We start from the raw sequence: 13,768 nt of genomic DNA, 5'->3' as shown, positions 1-13,768 counted from the left end.
CATATTTGCAATGCATATTTATATAATGGCAGAATCTTTTTTTTTTTTTTGCTACTCACCTTAATAAATTACTCTTTAATAAAACAAATAGTTTCTAACATAAGAATATTTATTCATTTCTAATTTTTGATTTATTTTATTTTAGGCAACTTCGGTGATTATAGGGCCAGAGGAAGATGAGGCATCTATCCCCATGTTTCTTTTAGAACTAATTTTAGAGATCCACGCATTGCTATTTGAACCATCTTTGGATGAATTCCAGGTTTAACATTTTTTTACTTAACTTGAGGTTGCTGTGTGGGAAAAATGTAAACATGTATCAAAACCTATTTTAATGTACAGGGCTGAGGTTGTACTTATTGGCAGGATCAAGCTTTTGAGTTGGCATAGGTCTCTGAGCAGCATTAGCATTTTGGGGGAGGACTTTTGATTAAAGAGGGTGGTAAAGTAAGTTTAGGATCTAGCCTGGAGGCTTAGGCAACCCAGACCAAAACATGGAGTAGCAGTAGAGTTCAGCATAGAGAGAGTTAGAAAAGTCAGCATGTGAGGGAACTTATAATGTGGTGGACACTGAAGTCATAAAGTTAACATGGAGCAGAAGTAATAGCTAGCCAATTGGCATTCCATGGCAAGAGCTCCAGGTCTACAATCCAAGAGTTCTCTGGTTAAGAGCATCAACTTCTGTATAGACATGCACATATGTGTCTGAGAGTGCAGTAGGAATACGAAGCTGCCTGAGTCAGACCATTGGTCCTTCTAGTTCAGTATCCTTACTGGCTACAGAGCTCCAGGTTTTCAGGCAGGAGTCTTTCTCAGCCCTAACTGGAGATGCAAAGTACTGAAGCTGAGACCTTCTGCATGCCAAGCAGATGCTCTGCAACTGAGCTTCATCCCCATCCCCAATCCTATACATATTTACTTGAAAGTAAGTCCCTCTGGCTGATATCTCTATTAACACTGCTGGTATGCAGCTAAAAGAAGCACATGGGGAGCAGATGCATTCCCACTTCAGCAGCGCAGGCACTCATGAACTCAGGGGAAGGGGATTTTTCTTGATCTTCCCTTCTACTGGAGACACCCTGTGCAGCACGCAGATATGTCTCTGAGGGTCACACAGCCCTCGGGGACATACTTGTGCATTGCACATAACACTTGAAGGAAGGGGAAAGTGGCAACAATCCACACCCAGACACACACACACACACACACACACGCTTGTGTTGCTGAAGCAGGAATATATCCACTGCACACATACTTTTTTGACTGCATATGTGCAGCATTTGGATTCTGGTCACTGTGTTCAAGGAGACTTACTTCCTGATAAGTGTTGACAGGGTTGCAACCTGAGTTCAGTAATACAAATACAACAACCAAAAAACCATGACACGTGCTTAAACTCTTTCTTAAGGCAATCTAATAATGGTCATTTTCATCACTGCAGTAATGCAAAGCTGCTCAAGCATTGAAGTGGATATGAATTTCTACATCTGCAATCCATGCTGTCTTTACTTTGTGGTTTCAAGACACATGTTCGTTTCAGAGATTTATTATTTTTCACATGCTTTGGGGCATATTGACTGACCTGCAGACTAAGTTACTCATGAGTAGTTTCCTCTGAAATTAATGTGACAATTTAGTTTTGAATATCTTCCATTAATTTCAGTGGAACTATTCAAGAGTAATATAATCTGCATGCTAGCCATTCTCACTAAACAAAGAGAGAGCTAGCAGTAATTGGCATCCTGCATATTTCTTTCTTCAGAAGGGGGACTTTCTGAAGCAGACAATTCTTGAGAGCTACTCTTCATAGTTTTAGATTTGGCCTTCATACCTCTAAATCAGGGCTTCTCAACTTAGGCCCTCCTGCAGATGTTGGCCTACAACTCCCATAATCCCTGGCTATTGGCCACTGTGGCTGGGGATTATGGGAGTTGCTGTCCAAAAACAGCTGGGGGGCCTAAGTTGAATGAATTTATTCTAAATGAATAAAAAATTATTAGGGTTTTCTTTTGCATTGTTGAAGGTTAATGAATACATCCATGGAGTATTTGATAATTCTCTTTCTTGAAGATACTTGATTCTTGTTAGGTTTCCATTTCTTGTTTAGCGAGCAAACACAGACCATAGTTTACCAGTCTGGATATAGCAGAAAACTATGGTTTGTCCAGACCAGGAAGTCAAGGAGGGAATCAGAGTGCAGAAGGGCAGATGGTGGGGGCGGGGGGGGGGCATGCATATCCAAGGCTTGACAGTCAAGCCATGCTATGTCTGAACCAGCTCATGAAGTTAAGTCTGCTTTTCTGTTTACAAGAGAGAGCCATGAGGAGAAATACCAGACCTCTAAGATTCAGCATTAGGCATGACACAGTGAGGCTCTCCACATGAGCAGTGGGGAGAGCTGTTCTTGTGGTAGCAAGCATGACTTGTCCCCTTAGCTTAGCAGGGTCTGCCCTGGTTGCATATGAATGGGAGACTAGAAGTGTGAGCACTGTAAGATATTCCCCTTAGGGATGGAACCACTCTGGGAAGAGCAGAAGGTTCCAAGTTCCCTCCCTGGCATCTCCAAGATAGGGCTGAGAGAGAGAGTCCTGCCTGCCTGCAACCTTGGAGAAGCTGCTGCCAGTCTGTGTAGACAATATTGAGCTAGATTGACCTATGGTCTGACTCAATATATAAGGAAAAAAACCCGGGGTCCACAGAATGGGGGGTGGGGATGCAGAAACCCATGGACAAATTCTATTCTGATGAATAGAAATGAATAAATGCTAAATGAATAAATAACCAGCTCTCAACACACATAAAACAATCAAACACATCTGTATAACATATGTAGACATACAATAACATAATACCAGGTGGAATTACAATATGCAATTGAAAAATAAAAAACCAGTATATGCATAGTAATGCTTCTCTACTTTCATCCTGTACTCCTATTATTATTATTATTATTATTATTATTATTATTATTATTATTAATTCGATTGCAATACCGCCCTTCCAAAAATTGCTCAGGGTGGCTTACAAAGAGAAATAAAACAAATAACAAATGGGAAATTGCCTCTGATGAAGCCTTTGGCGAAACAGTTCCTTATCCTGGGGTGGCTGTCTGGTTTTTCCCCTGGTGTAATTTGTCCTCCATCATCAGTCACTATCAGTCTCTACAGAGTATGTTGCTTGATCTGGATAGTGATCCGTTGCATTCATAACATTGGGTTCTGCGCCTGCGCAGTGACTTCACAGACCAATTAGCTAACTCCTTGCTCCGCCCCTAACTGCCATGCACGAGATCGTGCTCTCCTTATCCCTGGCAGTTGGGGCGTGTCTCTCAGTTTCTGTTTGACCGCCGTTGCGTCAACACCTCGGACTGATTAGCTCCTCAGATAGTTTAGATTTTGGAAAAAGATTAGGAACGGAATAGGACGACGAAAAGGTTTTTGAATATTGGACTGTGTATTGGATTGGCATTTCAGGATTATCCTTTAAACAAAAAGCATAAAAGCGAGCGTTCCCGTTACGGGAATGGCTGAGGCCATGTCGGCCAAGGACAAGCCCAAAACAACTTTTAAGCGTTGCTCAGAATGTAAGGCGAAGCTGCCCTCCACAGACACGCATGATTCCTGCTTGTTATGCCTAGGAGAGCAGCACAACCTAGCGAGTTGCAAGATTTTCTCATCTTTTTCAAAACAAGCATTGAAAAACCGGGCGCTGAGATTGCGTGCAGCGCTATATGATGATGCGCTCCGCCCTCTGATGCCGAGACCATCGACCTCGATGTCGGGAGCCGTTTCGATGCTGGCAACGATGTTGGGCGCAAGTGCTCCCTCGGTGGATCCTGCCCTCAGGCAGTCTAAAGCCACTGCGACTAAGGAGTTCAAACAGCCGCAAGATGTGGGCAAGAAGCGCCACCGTCATAAGCAGCATAAGCACAAGTCGTCGACGGAGGATGAGCAAGAGACGTCGCCTCCTCGGAAAAGAATGAAAAAGACCCGGGTCCATAGTTGGACTCCATCGCCATTGGTGCTCCAGTCAGATTGCGAGGGCTGGTACTCCACGGGGTCGGCAGCTTCGACACCGTGGGCCTCAATGTCGACGGGAAGCCCGGAGTTACTGACGGCTGCAGAGTCATTACTGCTGCCTGCTCCCCCGCGGCCGGGTGCGGTGCCTCCTCTTTCGGAGCTGGGTTCGATGTCGGGTGCACAAGAGCTTTCAATGCCGATGTTGGGCTCGGTGTCGAGGTTGCAAGACACGTTGATGCCGATGTCGGGCTCGGTGTCGAGAACACAAGGCACCTCGATGTTGGTGTCGGACTCGGTGTCGGTATCAGTATCGAGGGCTCAGAATGTATCGATGACGATGCTGTGCTCGGTATCGAGGGCCCGGGAGAAGACTGGATTGATGTCGAGAGATGCTTCAACGCAAGGTAATATGGAGGCGTCGAGCTCACGGCCCCTTCTACAGTGTCGGGGAGCAATGGAGCTGACCCCAGCGCATACCCCGCTGGTTTCACCAACCATGACTCCAAGACAGGAGTACAGGACACAGGACTACCTTGATTTTGGAGAGGATGCCGTGGAGAGAGTAATGGCGGTGGGTTCAGGAGTGAAAACGGACTTGCTGGCTCTCTTGGACTCAACTGACAGCACACCGACTGAGTCAACATTTCACGGCTTCTCAGGGTTGGTCACTGATCAGGGTGCCAGGAATTTGTCGGTACCGAATACGCCGACTGCTCCCCTGGTACCGAGAACGCCATCAATCACGCCGCAACGTGCGCCGTTGCATTTGCCTGCTTTGCTGAGACCAGTATAACGGGTGTCAGCGGCCATGAGCCCAATGCAGGCGCAGAGACCGCCAATGATGGATAGGGCAACCCTAACTGGGCCGTCTCCATTGTTCGTACGCCCCCCGGCGTTGTGCTTCGCCCATCCGGCCACGTCGCAGTCTGGACATTTGTGTGGTTTCACACATGCCCCACCAGTGGTATATCCGGCAGACTATGCCGAGTACAAGATCTGAAAGGCGCAGCAGCAATCAGGGGCCTTGGCGGTCCAGACTACGGTGCCTACAGCTGAACCTGTGCCCAGAGGGCCACCTGTGAGTGCTCCACCAGTTAGACAGCAGCCGAAGGTGCCGGTCGCACCTGTTGAGGTGCCAGATTCGGGGCATGCGGATTCTTCTGATACGTCAGAGTCTGACGAGGATTCGCTCTCTGAGGAATTGAAAGCGTATCATATTCAGATTCGTGAAATGGCGAAGGCTTTAGGACTTGAGTTAAAACAACCAGAGTTGGACTTAAAAGACCCTGTTTACAATATGATGGCACGTGCCAAAGTGACCCTCCCGGTATCTCTGCCCATGCTGCCGGCGATAACGAAGGCGGCCCAAACAGCCTGGGAAGTATTGCAGACATCGACGGCTACTTCTCGAAAGCTGGAGGGGCTGTATCGGGTACAAGAGTATGACAATGGCTACCTCATGAAACACGCGGTACCGAATTCGTTAGTGATCAAGTGTGCCGCTTCAAAAGGTGGGCAGCGACATTCAAAGCCCAATGATAAGGAGGGCAGGAAACTTGATGTGCTGGGCCGGAAGGTCTATGCCACATCTAGTTTGGCAATCAAAATTGCCAATTACTCAACGTGTTTGGCGCATTACGGTCGCCACATTTGGGATACTCTTTTTCAAGACTCTGCAACGATGTCACCGGAGGAGTTTCAAGAGAGTTTTAAAAAGACTTATAAGCGTGCAACGGTGGTTACAAGGCATCTTCTGAGCACGTTTAAGCATGCTGCGGAGACAGAGTCTCGTGCAATGACCACTGCTATAACTCTACGTCGCCATGCGTGGCTACACTGGACCAATCTTCAGCAAGACATGCGTGACAAGGTGGAACATCTACCTTTTGATGGCAAGGGGCTCTTTGCCGAGACTACTGATTCAACTATGCAGTCTTGGAAGCAGTCGACATTCACGGCAAAAATGTTCATGGCGGCTGTAGGTGGTCAGACTTCAAGGAACCGCACGTACGGGTGGCAGCAAGGCTGGTCGGCATACAGACAGGATAAACGGGATTACAAGAGGCAGTATAAGCTTTTCCAGTGAAATAAACCCTATGCCCAGCGCCAGAGAGGTCAGAAACAAGGCAAGGACCAGCAAAAGCAGTCTCTTTGATGGGAAGGTCCATCCACCTCCTGTACCAACGACACTACAAGTTATGGAACCCAAAGCTCACAACATCAGCCTTGTGCAGGTCAGCGCAACCATCAAGCTGGCCAGCCACGCCCAAGCATGACACCATATGATATCAGACCAGTGGGTCTTGAAGATCATCAGGCCTGGCTATGCCATAGAGTTCAAAACTTTGCCACCTTTTCAGGGCATAACGTATACCAGACCAACCCAGGTACTGATGGAGGAAGTACAAGTGTTGTTGGAGAAACAAGCGATTGTACCGGTGAAGTGGGTGGACAGGATGCAGGGCTTTTATTCCCGTTATTTCCAAATCCCCAAGAAGGATGGGGCTCTAGGGGCAATTATGGACTTGAGAAAGCTGAACTTATATGTGGACACGAGAAAATTCAGAATGATAACACTGCAAGACATTTTGCACCTACTGGTGCAAGAGGAGTGGGCTGTCACCCTGGACCTGAAGGATGCCTATTTTCATATAGACATTCGCGAAGGACATCGCAAGTACTTGCGGTTTGCCGTCGGATATACAGCATACCAGTATGTGGTTTTGCCATTCGGCCTGTCCACAGCACCACGAGTGTTCACCAAGGTAATGGCAGCTGTCGTGGCTTACTTGAGGACCAGTGGCATAGTAATATATCCATACTTAGATGATTGGCTTATGGTCAGCGACAAAAGAGAAGAGTTACTTTTGCAAGTCCAGTATGTACTCAATCTTCTGAGGGACTTAGGAGTCACAGTGAACTTAAAGAAATCCAGGCTGAACCCCCGAAGGCGGGTTGATTACATAGGTGCGGTTTTGGACATGCAGGAGAAGAGGGCTTACCTGCCTGAATCCAGATTCACACAGATCAAGGAACTTATACACCTGTTTCAACAACAACCTGGACAAAGGGCAGTGTCGGTTCAGAGGCTCCTGGGTCTCATGGCATCGTGCAATGCGACAGTTTGCAACACTCGACTGCATATGCGTCTGCTACAGACTTGGTTTTTGAAAAGCTTCCGCCCAAATCACGACAGTCAGCACAAGTGGCTTGCCCTCCCGGGTGCAGTATTGAACTCCTTGGAGTGGTGGACGATTCCATCCAACTTGCTGTCGGGAGTGCCTTACCAGCCGCTCACTCCCACATGCAGCGTGACAACAGACGCCTCCCTACAGAGTTGGGGTACACACTGTCTACACCATCAGATACAAGGACAGTGGTCCAGTCGTCAGGGGAGGAGACACATAAACTACTTGGAGCTCCTTGCTGTGTTTTTGGCCCTGAAGGCCTTTCAGCCACTGCTGCAAGGGAATGTCGTGCAGATTCATCTGGACAATACCACGGCAATGGCGTACCTAAACAAACAAGGGGGTACAGTCTCTTGGTCGCTATGCACGCTGAGTCAAGACATCTGGAACTGGTGCATAGCTCGGGACATAGTTCTGATGGCGATACACATAAAAGGAGTGGACAATATTCAGGCGGATGGTCTCAGCAGGTCGCTACTGTACAACCAACAACACGAGTGGGAGATGAATATGATCTATCTAAGGACTCTGTTCGAGGAATGGGGCTGGCCGACTGTGGATCTGTTTGCGACGGCTGCAAACACAAAGTGTCCAACATATTGCTCTTGTGCGGGTGTGGGCACGGGGTCCCGGGAGGACGTATTTCAATACAGGTGGAGCAGGAGCCTGTTCTATCTGTTTCCACCACAGCCACTGATATCGAAGGTGGTAACGCACTTGCTGAGGGATGCCACGAGGGGCATCTTGATAACGCCATGGTGGCCCAGACAACAATGGTTCTCAGAGGTGCTGCGTATGTCGAAAGGGGTGTACCACAAGTTTCCCAACCAGCCAGACTTGTTGTCGCAGGACTCCGGGGCGATATGGCACCCCCAAATAGAAACGCTGCGACTCACAGTGTGGCGCATAGGTTACTAAGGAGAATACTGCTAAATAATAGAAAGCGGTCTACACACCTCAATTATAACAGTAAATGGAGGCATTTTAAACTATACGCAAAGGAGCATGGGTTTTTCCCAAAGAGGGCTTCTGTTACTCAGATAGTGCTGTATATGACCACCCTGAAGATGACAGGTTTGGCCAACGCATCCTTGAGAGTTCACTTGTCAGCGATCTCATCAGAACATAAGGGTTGGGACAAAACTACAGCATTTTCCCATCCGGACTGCAAGAAATTCCTCAAAGGCTTAAATAATTTATTTCCACCGGTTCGATGCCCACAACAACTGTGGGATTTGACACTGGTGCTGCAGGCAATGACTCAACAACCGTTTGAACCCATAGCGTCAGCCTCCTTGCGGCTACAGACCTTGAAGACTACCTTCTTGATTGCAATCACGTCGGCACGGAGGGTGAGTGAATTGGCTGCTCTCAGAATGGACCGTCCATTCATGCAAATCTATCCATGTAAGGTAACTCTCCGTTTAGATCCAAGGTTTCGCCCCAAAGTGACGACGGATTTCCACATCAATGCGGATATAATTCTTCCAACGTTTTTTCAAAACCTAGAGTCTGACATAGAAAAGCAGATGCATACACTGGATGTGCGGAGAGCGCTCTTGTACTACCTGGGTGCCATGAGGCGCACTAAAAAGCTGTTTGTCCTATACAGGGGAACCTCTAAGGGTAAGCCTGTTTCACGGCAGGCATTGGCTCAGTGGATTGTACAGGCAATCAAACTTGCCTATACTGCTCAGGGCAGAATTCCCCCAGGGACTGTCACAGCACATGCTACAAGGGCCTACGCCTATGCTTCATTGGCTGGGGTGCCAATGAAGGATATCTGCAGGACAGCGACCTGGTCGTCGAGCCAGCCCTTCATCCGGCATTATGCGTTGGACCTTCGACAGTCGAAAGAGGGAGACTTTGGGCGAGGCGTGCTGAAGAGAGTCCTGTCATGATTGTTACCCGCCACCGGGGTTGCAGCTGGCTAATCACCCAATGTTATGAATGCAACAGATCACTATCCAGATAAACAGGTTGCTTATCTGTAACTGATGATCTGGTAGGGATCCGTTGTATTCATAAGACCCTCCCAGACCTCCCCGCAACATCAGGACAGGTGGCAGTAAGGAACGTCAAGGGGAACAACTGACGGTCCACCAGAAATTGAAAGAGACACGCCCCAACTGCCAGGGATAAGGAGAGCACAATCTCGTGCATGGCAGTTAGGGGCGGAGCGAGGAGCTAGCTAATCGGTCTGTGAGGTCACTGCGCAGGCGCAGAACCCAATGTTATGAATACAACGGATCCCTACCAGATCATCAGTTACAGGTAAGCAACCTGTTTCTCTTTTTGAATGAAGAATTCACGTTTTGAACTACAAGCATTTGCAACATCTCCCTGAGTACATCGTTTACTCCTTTTGGATCTGAGAATTCATTACTTGCATTGTATGTACTCTTCATATTCTCACATCTGAAGACATCTTGGACTATGTTTGGATATCTGCATATACTGGTTTTTTATTTTTCAATTGCATATTGTAATTCCACCTGGCATTATGTTATTGTATGTCTACATGTGTTATACAGATGTGTTTGATTGTTTTTATGTGTGTTGAGAGCTGGTTATTTATTCATTTAGCATTTATTCATTTCTATTCATCAGAATAGAATTTGTCCACGGATTTCTGCATTTCCGCCCCTGACTCAATATATGGCAGCTTCCTATGTTCTTATGGGAGCCGTAAGGGGTTTTGCGGGGTCCGCTCTCCCTGCAGATGATCAGGTGGCTAGTCCTGGGCGGCTGCATCAGCCGCCCAGATGATTACTAGCTCCATCAGGGAGCCGTTTGGGGCGGCAGGGATTGGGGACCTCTTGGCCCCCGGAAGTCCCAGAATGCCCCACATGAGTGCATGGGGCATTCTGGGGAGCCTTCCGATGCCGGGAGGCTTGTAGCCTCCTGTTGGGGGTCTCCTTGTGAGTCGCTGAGGCATGGAGCTGTGCCACAGTGACACGATCAGTTAAATGGGGTTATCGGGATGTGCACTTCACTAACCTTGTTTAAAGGAGGGCAATTACATGGGCTTGCTCGGCTCCCATGGCAGCACATGACCCGCAGAAACCGTTTCTGTGGGTTGTGAGAAAAGCCTTATTTATGTATTGTATTTGTTATTGTGTGCTTTCTGCTGGACCCAGCAGAATGATTGGTAAGTCATCACAAGCAGTAAAATCCAAGAGATAGCATCATGTATCTCATCGTCAGAATAATCCAGTGAGTCAATATGAATTATATTTTACTCCTGTTCTGTATCCTCTGGCTCTGTGAACTTTGCAATGGGATCAGTTCACCAATCATGAATATTTGTTTCTTGTTATCTCAAGTGTGGATAATTACTTTGCATCTCATAGATAAACACTATTTTACCAATATCTGCTAGCTTTTGCTTGTTCCCCACATTTGATGTCTGATCCTATGCCTGTATACTGAGGAGTAAATCCCACTGTTCTGAATGAGACTTGCTTGAAATGTGTGCATAAGCTAGAAGCCTTAGCCCTCGAACAAGTGATTTTACTTCGTATTCTTATATGTGCACAGACAGCCAAACAGAAACCTGTCTTTTAGCAGACATAATTCTGATTGGTTGTGTATCAGTCTTTTAATTATTATAGCAGCCAGTTGGTTGCAATTGGTTATTCATGCAATATAAGTGAACACAATTGTATGTTTATGAATAGTCCCAAATAATCTTTTGTTACTTGTATACAATTATATTATGTTCTGGAATGTTTACTATCCTAATTTACTATGAGATAAAGCAGTGTAATGGCTAAGATGATGCAATATGGTGACCAAGAGAGTGATCTGAAAGGCCCTGATTCAAATCTTGCTTCTCCCATGAGCTCACTAGGTAGCTTTAGGCAAGCCATTTTCTAACTGCTATAGGGATGTATTACTCACTTACCTTACAGGGTTGTTGGAAGGATTAGAGCAATATTATGTAAATGTTATGTAAGTCTAAAAGTGTCCACATGCTCAACATGTATCTTATAACAAGCATCTTTATAAACTTTATTATTGTCCAACAGGATAGTATGGCAGAGATTGTTACTCAGTTTCAGGCAACTGTACTATCTGTTGCAAACCTTGTGCCTGATCGATACTTTGATGCTTTCACTCGTCCTGTCATTAACAACAAAATTGAAGAAAAAACATGTGGTGAAGGACCAAGCTTATCAATAATGTTTAAAGATGATAAACATCTCCAAAGTATTATCTTCCAAATAAAGGTACAGAACACTTGGGGGTTTGGGAGGAGGGCACACAGTGTAGAAAGCCTATTTACATTTAAACGTTTATTTTATATCTCAATGTGTGAAGTCTCAATCCAAGATCCATCTCCCCCCCCCCCACCTTTTGCTGCGGCTACGTTCAGGAATAGTCTAATGTAAGTGTAGCCAGCATGGTGGTATGTAATGTAAGCCACTGTGGTAATGTAAGTGTAGCCAGCGTGGTATAGTGGTTGGAGTGCTGGACTCGGACCAGAGAGACTCAAGTTCAAATCCCCATTCAGCCATGATACTTGCTGGGTGACTCTGGGCCAGTCACCTCTCTCTCAGCCTAACCTACTTCACAGGGTTGTTGTGAGGAGAAACTTAAGTATGTAGTACTCCGCTCTGGGCTCCTTGGAGGAAAAGTGGGATATAGAATGTAAAATAACAACAACAACAACAACAACAACAGAAATCACCATCAGCCAATTACAAAAAGCAGCTTTACTAGGAACAGCCTATATTCTGCAACGATATCTATAACAACAGCAACAACATTGACAATAAAATTCAGCCATCCCAGGTCCTTGGGAAGGACTGGATGTCTGGATAAAACAAACCAGTCAATAACACCTGTCTGACTGTGTAAATAAATAATTATATATGGTATCCTATGTGTACTATTTAGATTCTCTTAACTGGTTTTTTGTTTGTTGTAAAAGAATGGGAGTTCATTATCCTAGAGAAATCTCAGTATTTATGGAAGCATGTACTGAAAGTGGAAGCCCATTTTACTACTTAGATCAAGGCTGCTCAGCTTTGGCCCGCAAGCTGTTTTTGTCCTACAACTCCCATATTTCCCAGCCACAGTGGTCAATAGCCAGGGATTATGGGAGTTGTAGACCAAATCTGCAGGAGGGCCAAAGGTTAGCAGCCATTAGATGAAGAGGGGGAAAAGGATTCTCTTTTCTACTTAAATTTCAGTGGAGAAAAACAGATTAGCTAGAAGTATTTCTGAGGCAGCAGGTTTCTTGTGAGTCTCCACCCTCATGTTTGTTAATACAGAACAGCAAAGAGGAATGCAATCATTGCCAGAGTAGCTAACCATGTCATTTATTTTGTTTTTCTTAATTAGCTTTTAGGAAAACAGACGAAATCTGTGAAGGTATTTGGAAATTAATAATATTATTTGTATAACATCCTTTGTGTACATAGCACTATTCAAATAATGAGAAAACAGATCCCTGTCCCAGTGGACTTACAATACAAAATAGACACAAGAGAAAAACAGAAGAAGGAGAAGGAAGTGGAAGGGGGAAAATATGTGTTTATTTAATGTTTATGTGTGCAAGCTTAGTTACAGTAAAGTGTGCTGACTAGAGATGTTCAGAACGTCCCAAGATTGGCATGTTCCTCCTCTAAATAGGCTGCTTTGAGTGTTCTGAGCTTGGAACAGAATACCTTTTAAAAAGGGGTCCTGTTCTGAGCTTGAAATGACCTGTTCCAAGGCAGAACTTAACGACCCCATTCTGAGTGCCATTTTGGAATCCAAAATGGCGGCTAGAATGGTCCAGCAGAATGGTGGTGTTCCATCAGAACAACTGGTTTGCCCAGTTGTTCCAACAGAACATTTTGTGCATTTTGCATTCCGTTCCAAATTTAGAATGGAATGCAAGATGATTTCCATACACTCCCCTAGTGCTGACTATCTGAATAGTTACTCCTTACAGAAAGAGGCTTGATGGAGTAGTAATGTGGAATTTGAGTAACTGTAGCCTATATTCACTTAATACAGTGACACTGGCAAGGGAGGAGAGCTAATCCATCAAGCCCCAAATGTTCCTTGATGGATAGATATATGGATGGATTGATAGATGGATAGGTAGATATTATTAATTTCCAAATGCATTCACAGAGTTCCTTTAATGTTTAATAAAACATTCTGGATACTAACACCTTGTTTAACTCCTGCTAATTGGGCAAAGAGGCACCTTTTAAACATGGTGATTCACTTTATTTAGCAGGGGGAGAGCAACTGGCCCTATCCACCTCAGCACAGTACCTGGGAGTACCAGCACAGTAATTTTTTTAGATTGTGAGCCCTTCGGGCAGGGATCCATCTTATTTATTTATTATTTCTCTAAAATAAACCACTTTGGAAACTGTTGTTAAAAAGCGGTATATAAATATTTGTTGTTACCTGAGCCTAGTCCTTGATGGGGTGAGGTGGAATAGGATTGTTCTCCAGAGGCCGCTGAAGGCCAGATGAGGCAACAAAAGGGCTGAGGAAAGGACATTTTACATCCCTGTTCCCCCAATAGCCTTCTCTACCACAAATTTTGAAAGC

At 45.6% G+C, this 13,768-nt stretch overlaps 1 protein-coding gene across 8 annotated transcripts in view; it reads left to right on the top strand.

The window, feature by feature from the left end:
• The window catches only part of DNAH6 (dynein axonemal heavy chain 6), a 353,767-nt gene that overhangs the window by 42,516 nt on the left and 297,483 nt on the right, over nucleotides 1-13,768 (top strand). For all 8 annotated transcript variants that reach the window (XR_008315406.1, XR_008315407.1, XM_053291993.1 and 5 more), the window contains 2 exons: nucleotides 146-262; nucleotides 11,239-11,439. Coding sequence is in view for 6 of the 8 variants with exons in the window: in XM_053291993.1 (XP_053147968.1) it covers nucleotides 146-262; nucleotides 11,239-11,439 (318 nt within the window). In the remaining 2 variants the exon portion in view is untranslated. The remainder of the gene's footprint in view (nucleotides 1-145; nucleotides 263-11,238; nucleotides 11,440-13,768) is intronic.

Source organism: Hemicordylus capensis, chromosome 2 (assembly GCF_027244095.1).
Source record: "Hemicordylus capensis ecotype Gifberg chromosome 2, rHemCap1.1.pri, whole genome shotgun sequence".
Taxonomy (NCBI): domain Eukaryota; kingdom Metazoa; phylum Chordata; class Lepidosauria; order Squamata; family Cordylidae; genus Hemicordylus; species Hemicordylus capensis.
Note: the sequence above shows the minus strand (reverse complement) of the source record. Positions and strands in the feature narration are given on the sequence as shown.